This window comes from Corylus avellana, chromosome 7 (genome assembly GCF_965113065.1).
Source record: "Corylus avellana chromosome 7, dhCorAvel1.hap1.2, whole genome shotgun sequence".
In the NCBI taxonomy this organism is placed as follows: domain Eukaryota; kingdom Viridiplantae; phylum Streptophyta; class Magnoliopsida; order Fagales; family Betulaceae; genus Corylus; species Corylus avellana.
Genome location: NC_142496.1, coordinates 3569688 through 3580491, shown reverse-complemented (window position 1 = coordinate 3580491; position 10804 = coordinate 3569688). Strand labels below are relative to the sequence as shown.

The following is a 10804-nucleotide window of genomic DNA, read 5'->3' as shown; positions in this document are numbered from 1 at the left end:
AAAATTTGTAGAACTATTATTTTTTAAAATAAAAAATAAAAATTAACTATTAGATGGATAAGTCAAATGATTAATTTAAAAATAAAATAGATTGAAGATTAAAAGAAAAAAAAAACACATTTTCCAATAAAAATTTAGTGCATAGGGGTGCATTATTTGTAATTTTTAATTTTTTTAATTTTGGATTATGTTCCACTTTTGATGTTGCATGTTGGCTTTAGGTTTGACCTTTGACCGTAGTTTGGTATGTGACTACGTGCTGATACTTTCGCTTCGTACAAAGAGAACCAACTTTTCGAAGATTACAAAAAGCAATGGTTCGGCAAACTGCCAACTTAAAGCGGAGATTCCCTTAAAGTAGGTATAAAAGGCGGACAGTTGATAATCGAAACTATCATTATCGTATTACCATAGAAATAGAGTTGAGATTTACAGTTGCCTCATCGTGACATTTACAATTTTAATTTATTTATTTATTTATTTTTAATTAAAGAAAATAAACATTAAAAGAGAATTCAAATTTAAGATAATAGCACCAAATTTGAGACATTAGCACCAAATTTATGATGATTGAATCCATTTTGAGTGATACCATCCCTAAAGGGTTAACTTTCCACCCTTAGGTTTTACTTTTGAATTCAAAAATAAATTTTGGGGCATTAGAAACTAAATATTAATTCATAAAAATTTAACTAACAAAAAAAATGCGAAATGGGGGAAGAGAGAGAGATTTCTACGATATATATTTTTTGTTAATAAAGTTACGTCAGACTTTGGCAGACACTTGTCTGACTATTGGCAGCCAAATAACAAGACTCATAGAAATAACATAGTTTTGAATTTTTTTATTTTGAAAAGCGGTCGCCTAGGTAGTTACGGTCAACGGTTTGTAACCATCATTTCACCCATACCTAAAAGCATATTGGTGACCAAATTGTATTTGAAATATTTCTAACTTATCATGTTTGTGATTTTAAGAAGTGTAATTTAAAATAATATTTTTAAATTGCGCATAATTTTGTTAACCGAACCGACAGCCTACTGACCGACTTCGCCGATAATTTTCAAATTTTTTCACATACCGACTTTACTGACCGCCTAATGCCTATCGGTGTCGGTACAAAAATTCGGCAAATAAGTCAGCGAAATTTTCAACTTTACCGACATTTTGGGGAAAACAAAATTTTTTCTACCGACACCGACCGACGCTCAGCCCTTTTGCCTACTATTTGAAATTCAGCTTATTTTAAATTCTAAAATCGCAATTTTTTAAAAACGCAATCTCAAATAATTTATTTTTTGTAATTTAGTTTAAAATCGCACTTAGTCGCAATACCAAGCGCACACAAAATTAATTTCTTCAGCGTGTGTGAAGCTGATTATTAGATTCCCACGTGTTTGTCCTGTTTTTTTGGTTGCATAGCAGCATAAATATCACTTGCAACTCTAGATTGAACCCCAAAAAAAAAAAAAAAAAAAAAATTCCCTTCTCATTTAGTCATTTTGTTGGTTTTTTTCTTCTTATTTTTTTAGTGGAGTTTTTTGTTTAAGGGAAAAATTAAGGAAATAAATCCCTTTCATCAATTAATCATCTAATTAATTAAAAGTATATCACATCATATCAATTAATTAATTTCATACATGCCACATGAGGTAGCCACAGAGTACAATTATTTTAAGTTACAAATATACCTTATTATATATAGGAAAATTAAATACAATTTATTTTTTAAAAAAAATAAGGAAGGTAGCTAGCCACTCCTTTGTCCATTTTTGTGTATCCTATTTTTGTTCAAATATTTGTATGAGGTCATTTCCTACGCACACGAGTTGCATGATACAAGCCGTGGATGAATTCTAAATGACTAAATGAGTTAATATAGTTGTTTATAAGCATTTAATACAATTTTCTATTTTAAATTTAGCTATTTTCAGTGGTCAATAATGAAGAATATGTCCTTTTTATATATTATTAACTTCGTTTCAGATTTTATTATTAATTGGGGAGGGGCTGCCTCATGTATACATTAAACCCTAGGTCAAAGGGGATTTTTTTTTTTTTTTTTATTATAAAAAAAAAGAGACTAAATCATGACACGTAAGGGCACAATGATATAGAGCCTTGGGAAAAGAGGAAAAGAAAAAATATAAGAAGAAAGAAATGGTTAGGGCACCACGCGTTTTTGTGATTTGATTGTTTGTTGCCGACAATTTAGTTCCATGACATTTCTTTGAGTTTATTTTATTTTTATTTAGGGATAATTTCACTTACCCCATGAAGTTACACGTCTTTTGCAAACACCCTTAATGTTCAAAGTCTTTCACTTTGGTGTATCGAATTTTGATTTCCTTCAATTTTTCTCTTTCCGTTACATATTTCAGCTAAATTAAACGGTGAAATGAGTTATTTTAGTAAGAATATTTTAGTAATTTCACACATTTACGTTATGATCGATTTAACAGAAAATTCTAATGGAAGAGGGAACGTGGAAGGAAATCAAAGTTCGATACACCGAAGTAAGAGACTTCGAACGTTGAGGGGTGTTTGCAAAAGGCACATAACTTCATGGGGTAAGTGAAATTACCCCTTTTATTTATTTATTTTTTTTTGAAATGGGAGTCTAAGATTTCATTACTTCAACAAAGTTGCTCAGAAGCTACAATATCCCTTAAATAAGAGGGGAACGAATCCTTCCAGAGGTGATCCTCCCCTATGTTTAATCCACAAATTTTTAGTTTATTTTGTCTCTTAATTTTATGCCTCCAAATCATAATAAAATATTCAATTCAATTTCAATATACAATTCAATAATTGTATATTGGATCATGTTTAATGCATGCTTTTTTAGGTACTGCAATGCAATGTGACCCAATATCTATAGCATCCATTACATCATTCTTCTATAAAAGTTGCTTGTGGTTATCAAAAACAATAACAACTTAATTTTTTCAAAACAAATTTTAGGGAAAAGTCCATATACCTCCCTACCACTCAATTTGTAATGTTGACAAGTCACTTGTTGCTTCAAAGAATATAATGTTAACAAGTTATCCAACTCGCTCAGTAAATTTACTCTTCATTTTAGCTAAAGAATAAAATCATATTTCTCAATTTTAACTATTCAATTTTCCAAAACACTAAAATCCAGGTCTTTATTTTAGTTATCAACTTTCACTATTTCATTTAAATGTTCTTTTTATGAATTTCTTTAATCTTTCTATGAGTTGAGAGAAAATGTAAGAGATTTTTAATTTTTAATTCTTTTCTCACAATTGGTGAGTGAATGGTGCCCCAAATGTTTCAACATTTTACAGAGAATGAGAGTACTATTGGTCCATGGAAAAGAAAACTTACTAATTGTGGCCATTTCGTGAGAGACTATTTGCTGAGAGGTCCACTAGGCCTCTAATTGGGCCAAAAACAATGGAAGAAGCTCAACTCCCTCAGCCAGTTGAATATGCCCCCTTCAGCGGCCCAAGTTCACAATATGATCTAAAAACCTGCCATTCATCCAATTCATTGTTGGATATGTAGAACCCACATGTGAGTCCTACAGATCCAATAATAAATTTGATATGAAGATGGAAAATAACACTTCTATATGATCTATGGAACAGCCCATTCTTTCCACCATTTCCATACTGACTATAGTCTGCCTCGACCAAAGCAAACTCAAGCCCATGTCATATGGCCAGTGAATAATGCTAAAGAGCTTTGATCCTTTAAACTATTTATTGATTCCATGTTACCTTCGGCTAGTGGAAGGAACCAAAACCAAGGGCAGAAGGCCTGCAGTATAAATATCCATTCCATGCTGTGTGCCCTGAAAAATTCATCTACAGTTTACTCACAGCTCCCAATTGTTGCTAATAAATAGTAAATAAACCAATTTTTTACATGAGTTCAAAAAATTTATTCATCGTAAATACCAATCACATAACACACACTATATTCAAATATCAGTTCAAAATTGACCAACCATACAATTACTTTGGGCCCTGAATCAATTGTTATTTCCTCACCTATCATAATACTCTCTCATAATTGTTAGTGTTTACAAGTGTGTTTTGTTTTTGGTTTGAAAGAGTTTTTTGACGTGACATAAAGGAGAAAATTATTTTCTGTTTTAGAAAGTGTTTTGTGTTTAGATTGTTTGTTAATAATGTTCTTGTTTCGAGAAAAGAAAACAAACGGTAAATTCCTAAGCACTTGCTACAAGACTTTAGTTCCCTCAAAAGCATGTTACCGTGCTAGTCTTCATCAGCAGAGATCTTTTGCTTCTTCCACTTATAGGCTGCTTCCAATATCTTGAGATGCGTTGCCAGTGTTTCTTCTGGGAAGAGATAGTCAATATACTCCTCATATCTGCCATTTCAAATTCGTTAGCACAAGCACAATTCGTTGAACATAATAAAATGAAAACTGCAGCCGTGCATCAGTAAGGTTTAACAATGATTCTAAAAATGCTAAACTTTGAAAAATATGAGAAGCTTCAGATGGATATTCTTGAGTGCAATTTTATGCTTGTTACGCTACCAAGCATTTTTTTTTTATTGCTAAGTTACACACGCACCCGGCGGGACTTCACGACCTCACCTTCACCTTGTTATAAAGGATGGAAGTACCATTTGAGCTAAAACTCATTGGCAGATCCTATTAAACATTTTGATTCATTTCAGCGCTTCCACAAATATCAAGGGAAGCTGGAGAGAAATCCTAAAATGGGGGATTGTGGACGGTAAACCCGCAAGTATGGGTTCCTGGCTCATGCATAATGCTTTAGCCTCATACGCCAAAATTTCAGTATTAAAATAATAACTTAAAAGTTCACCAAGCATGTGAAAATGACACGGTTTGTGTTCACCAGTTAGGGTGCTGCCCATTGGCATATTTGATGAGACTAACATCAGAATCTTATGAAGAAAGATTTAAGGTTGGTGATACATACCCAGCAGGACCACCCTCAGCTACTATCTGCCTTCTCTTTTTCAGCTTTTTTGGCAGCTTACTCTGGACTAAACTAACCTCTCCTAGCGTGCCAAAGCTACTCTCCATGTTCAACCATTCTTCCAAGAGCATTGCCCTTTCTTCATTCAGTTCAGGTGCAGAAGTCCTAAAATAGTTGATAGCTTTCTCGAAAACCCCTGATTCATGGAAAACAAAAGAAAAATGTAAGTGGTGATGAAATTCAAAAACAATCATATAATAAATTATGAAAAGTAAGAAAAAGATTTTTCCAAAATTGCTTACTTCTTGCACGCTGAATGCAGTGCTTCTTTTGTTCTCGGAGATTTTCTTCTGCCAAATCCAAACCTCCACCATCCTCCTTCATAGCAGATGCCTCAAACTTGGCATAGCTTATCCACACCTTCAGGTGCTTAGTTCTGTCCAGAAGTCTCTCATAGAGTTCTCTGGTCCTTGTAAACTCACCCTCCGATATTTCAAAGTCAATATATGTCTGTCATGAAAAGGTATTATTATCAGTTATCTCCGAATCAAAATAGTCAACAAGCATTAATGGTATCTCAAATCTTACCTACAATCAAGTCAAATCTGCTATATTAGTAATCAAAAAAGTTCTCATCATATCCAGAGAATTTGAAATAACAAATGGCAAAACAAATCAGACTATGAGACCCATTAACCTATATATTAGAGGTGACAATTCATGTTCGAGTGTCAGGTTTGGGTTGTGTCAAGATATGGGTATAACACTATATAGGTTAACTCTAACCTGACTTATTTAATTAAACGTGTCAGACCCCTCAACCCTAATTCACTAATTTCTTGTTCAGCTCGTGTCAGGTTTACGGGTCATGCAAAAGTTGTCAATCCTTATGTTGCGTGTCGGGTTTGGATCGTGTCGAGACATGGATATAAGACTATATAAGTCAACCATAACTCAGCCCATTTAATTAAACGGGTCAGACTATTTAAATCAATCATAACCTAATTTCTTTAATTAAAGGGGGTCATACCTCTCAATCCTCACCCAATGATTTTATGATAAGTTCATGTCAAATTCGTGGGTCGTGTCAAAAATTCACAGCCCCACTATATATAAGCTTTAAAAACAAAATAACAAACTTTACATATTTTATCAGCAATCAAAAATAGATATCAATAATTATAGATGCCTTTGTATGGGCAGAATCAAGAAACCATAACTTTTTTCTTTTTGATAAGCAATATAACTTAAAGGAAGAAATAGTGGAAAGAATCAGGAAAAACATAATTATGAGCATCATCCTCAGGATAACGAATGGTGCGACTAAAAAGGATGCACATAGTTAGCAATGACAGATGTAAGCAAAAATAAACATTTTAACAGTATTATGAGGAATGCCTTATGCATGTACCTTCCACAACAACTCTGGCATATTCAGAGCTGGTTGGGCAATTGCAAGGTTAAAAATAGCCCTAGCTCGTTTAGTCTCACACAAAGATCTCTCCAACTCTGCGTACTTGCACCATGCATAGCAATTCTCAGGTGACCACTCTAGATACCTCTCATATAGTTTCCTGCAGCGATCTAAATTTCCAAGCTGCAGCTCTATCTTGATATAGTTCTTGAAAATCTATTTTTTTTTTAAAAAAAAGCACACTTGAGTTGTGAGAATATACCAATTTAATGATACAATATATATAAATACTTTTTTTTTTATAAGGATACAATATATAGAAATACAAGATATCAACCTTTAAATTACCTTATCTTTAGGAGCTTTGCCAATTGCATTTCCTAGAATATGTCGTGCAGCCTTGAGATTCAGCTGCCGAATCTCAAACTGGGCAGCTAAAATCCATATTTTAGCAAAAGAGAATTTATTGTGAGGAATCAGATTAAGACACCCACTGGAAAATTTAATAGTGAATGAGCAATCTCTTCAAAGTCAGTTGGATTCATATGTGAATCATATATGGGAAAACCAAGATAAAAGTGTGCTTGTGTTCGAGGGTTTATGTCACTTAATATGCATGAAGAGTTTTCAAATAAATTTACAATAAAAGTGTACAACATCACAGAGATTTCTAACTTGTCAATTGTTCATGACCACTAACAACCAAATGGTTGTAAAATACAAAAATCTCCTAAAATCCCAAAATCCATGACCATTAACCATCAATAATCACCTCTAACAATGAATATGAACAATGAGATAATGAACATGCAATGATATAAGCCAAAGTACTCAAATGTAAGCTAAAAAAAAGCGTTTTTATGTGCTGGTTTTTAACACACATTTATATAACGCCATTCTTGTCCCTGGTTTCTTCTTTGGAGTAATGACCAATCCCCAATCATTACCTAATAAGCAATTTATCTGGATATCTATCTATACAGATTTACATGCACATAAGAAAGAGTATATAATCACTAAAGTTGACCAGCTACTGCACATCAAATGTTTATAAAATGTACATTTCCACTTAGTTAATTCTTCAACGACTTCCAGCAGTCCCTTCCAAAAATTTACAGCACCCCCTCACCCCTCCCCCCTCCTAAAAAAAAACTACCACCCCAATGCATTTGCGACTTTAAATTGCAGCTCACTGCAACTCAAACTTATTAACCAACAAAATGTCACAAGTTTTCCTCTATATTTATTTTGAATGGAAAAAGTCATACGTGCTAGTCTCTTTTCTTCTGTCAAAACTACCTCTAGTTTAAGGGACACAATTACAAAATTGCCCCTAATAGGAGATGAGCCAGTTGCCCTCGGCTCACCCCCTAACAGAAGAATCACCCTCCATCATGGGCAACTAGCTAACCCTTTTTAAGGGCAATTTTGAAATTTGGTTCCTCAAATTGGGGGTATTATTGACAGAAAAAAACGATTGACCCCTAACAAAGGAAAGTCACTCCTCCGGCGCCTTTCATGGATGTGGCCACATGGCCACCCCTTCTCTTGTGGCTCACTTCTACTGGGGGAAGTCATGCAACCACAGCCTATCTTCTCGTGACCAACCCTCTCTTGTCCTACAGCCACCCCCTCACTTCTTCTAGAGATGGCCATGCGACCACTCCTCACTCACTTCTACTAGCGGTAGCCACGCGACTACCCTCCTCTTTTACTGGGAGTAGCCACATAGCCACCTCTCACTTCTACTATGGCCGCACCCTCTCTCTTCTCTTGAGGCTGGTCACACACAAAGGGTGTTTTGTTCCTTGAGGAGATTGATTTTCCAACTCCAGCTCAGCTTCAATTATTTGTGATAATCAATTCACCCTTCATATAGCCTCTAACTTGTTTTTCTTGAAAGAACTAGGCATATTGAGGTTAATTGTCACTTCATTCAAGATAGAATACCAAGTGAAGATATTTCTACACCATTTGTGAAGTCTACGGGTCAACTTGCGGATATGTTTACATAATGAGAAATATAATATACTACACCTCCATGCTGATGTGGCAGTACCTAGCCCTTATATTATTATTTTTTTAACAATGGCTCATTCAAGAGTTGACACTGTCACATTAGCTCAATGAGATAAATGTGGGATGGGGTATAATATATAGCATTACTCTTACAAAATCTATGAGTTGTAATAGGTTGAAGTCCTAACTGAACAGAAAATTAATGCAATATATGACATGTACCAACTCAACAAAGACGAATTATGTGAGAACATTACATTTGAAGTTTTTTTGTCACACTTACCGATACACTTTTCTCGTTTGCTCCACGTCTCCGGCGCCAAGTTCTTCATATAGCGCATAATTAATCCTACGACAATCACACAGTAATTAAACAAGCAAGCGCCAACAACAGAAATCAAAGAAAAGCTAAATTTCAAACCGCAAAATTGAACCTACCACAAGTAAATATACCGCTGCCAATACTGCTTTTCTTCAGACGGAGGAGCATTAGCAATGGCTCTCTCATAAACCTTCCTAACCCTGTCCTTATTTCCAACACTCTCTTCCAACCGAATGTAATCAAACCACGAATCATAATTCAGTGGATTCTTACTCACCTCGTCCTCATATTGAAACCTCCTCTTCCCCACAATGGACAAATCCTCGGCTGTCCCTCTCGGTGTATGATCGAAGTCCTCATATTGCAATCTCCTCCTCCCCGCACTCCCTTTCGGTATATGCTTGAAGGCGAACTTGTAGATACACCTCGCGCGCTCAGTCTCTTTGCACCACTCCTCAAACTCGGCGAAGGTGACGAATAACTGCTCGGCCTCCTCATCGTCGGCGAGCTTCTCCACCGCTCTCTCGTACACATTCCTCGCCCTAGCAACCTCGTCCTCCTTCATCTCGAACTTGGCATACGAGAGCCACACGCCGACCTTCGGGTGGGACTGAACGAACCTCTCGAAAAGCTGCCTACCACGCTCGATCTCGTTGTAGCGGAGCTCGAAATTGATGTACGCTCGCCAGCACTGTTGGTCCGGCATCCATTGCATCCAGCGCTCGAACACCTTCCTGGCGCCAGCGACGTTGCCGAGCATCTCCTCCATGTGGATGTACTTGTACCAGAGTTGGTCCACTCTCGGCAGGTGATACAGCGCGCGGTCCCAGACGTTGCGCGCGTCGTCGATGAACTTGTTCTTCATCTCCATCTCGGCGTACTTGAGCCAAAGCGTGTGGTTCCGATCGTCGACCTCGAGCGCTCGCTCCCACACGTCGCGCGCGAGGTTGAACTTTTTCTGCGACTCCTCCCACTGCGCGTACTTTATCCAGACGCTGGTGTTCCATCGGACCTGGCGGACGCGATCCTCGAATTCCTTGCGCTTAAGAAGGCAGTACTCGGCGAGCTCGTTGGCGTCGGTGATCTTCTGCTTTGGCGGACGGATCTTCTCCGCCTTCTGGAGCTCCCGGGCCTCGCGGAGGATCTGTTCGGCAGTGATCTGAATCGGCGCCGGATTTTTATTCTTGACCCGAGTCGGCCGCGACAGCTTCACCTCAGTGTCCTTTCGAGTCAGGTACCCTAGCTTTGGATCGATGTTTTTCGCTGAAACCATTGTTGGTCCAAGAATGAAAGATCTGCACTCCAATAACCCCTAGAATTTGGATCCCTGGAAATGCAATCCATTTCCTTTTAGGATAAGAGAGCCAAAATGGCGGCGCAATTGTTGCAATTGCGGAGATCGTTTCAATCCAATTCCTACCAATAGATACGAAATAGGAATCCTTCCTTTTATAGGTTTCCCCGAATCACTCATTATGGATTAGGAAGCCATTTAATTAGTTAAATAATAAATATAGCATGCCATTGACGAGGAAAGTGACGCGTCAGTGATTATGTTCTAATAAATTAAATTTTAAATTAATGGTGAATTTAAAACATATAAAAATAGGAAACAACCCTTTCCATTTCAATTAGAGTAGAGATTTTCGACTGTCAGCCAAGCGTTTGTCAAATGAGATTTTTTTTTTTTTTTAATTGAAGAGGAAAGACGTTACAAGGATATTATGGATGATCGAATTTGAGATATTAACACTAAATTTGAGGAATTAACATCAAATTTAAGATAATTGAATCACTTTAGGCTGATACCATCCCTAAAAGATTAACCTTTCACTCCTAAGTTTTAGTTTTGAATCCAAAAACGAGTTTTGTGGCATTAAAACCCAAATATTAGCTCATTAAAATTTAGCTAACAAAAAAAAAAAAAAACAATAAAATAAAATATTAGCTCATTAAAGTTTTATTTCCATTTTTTTTTTAGGGGCAACCATGCGTTGGACGACGCTTGAGGCAACCACATAGATGGACTCTTTCAAATAAAATGGAAAGTATTCATTTAATGCATTTAGTAAATTTGTCCAAACAATTTGTCCCTAAAAA

At 36.3% G+C, this 10804-nt stretch overlaps 1 protein-coding gene across 1 annotated transcript; it reads right to left on the bottom strand.

Moving 5' to 3' along the window:
- Nucleotides 1-3233: 3233 nt before the first annotated feature.
- On the bottom strand, nucleotides 3234-10112 carry LOC132184482 (uncharacterized). The gene is made up of 8 exons (XM_059598129.2): nucleotides 8821-10112; nucleotides 8666-8731; nucleotides 6712-6856; nucleotides 6361-6579; nucleotides 5252-5459; nucleotides 4950-5145; nucleotides 4248-4366; nucleotides 3234-3824 (listed from the first exon to the last, which is right to left on the bottom strand). The coding sequence occupies exons 1-7, from the start codon at nucleotides 9975-9977 to the stop codon at nucleotides 4252-4254; spliced, it is 2106 nt and encodes a 701-aa protein (XP_059454112.2). The 5' UTR covers nucleotides 9978-10112; the 3' UTR covers nucleotides 3234-3824; nucleotides 4248-4251.
- Between the last annotated feature and the right edge of the window lie 692 nt (nucleotides 10113-10804).

Excerpts from the sequence above, each read along its gene's own strand:
- LOC132184482 (XM_059598129.2), bottom strand. The coding sequence starts at position 9,977 with ATGGTTTCAGCGAAAAACATCGATCCAAAGCTAGGGTACCTGACTCGA. Across the intron at positions 8,732-8,820 it reads CAGCGGTATATTTACTTGTG|GATTAATTATGCGCTATATG; the intron begins GTAGGTTCAATT and ends TGATTGTCGTAG. Across the intron at positions 5,460-6,360 it reads TGCCAGAGTTGTTGTGGAAG|ACATATATTGACTTTGAAAT; the intron begins GTACATGCATAA and ends TTTTCATGACAG.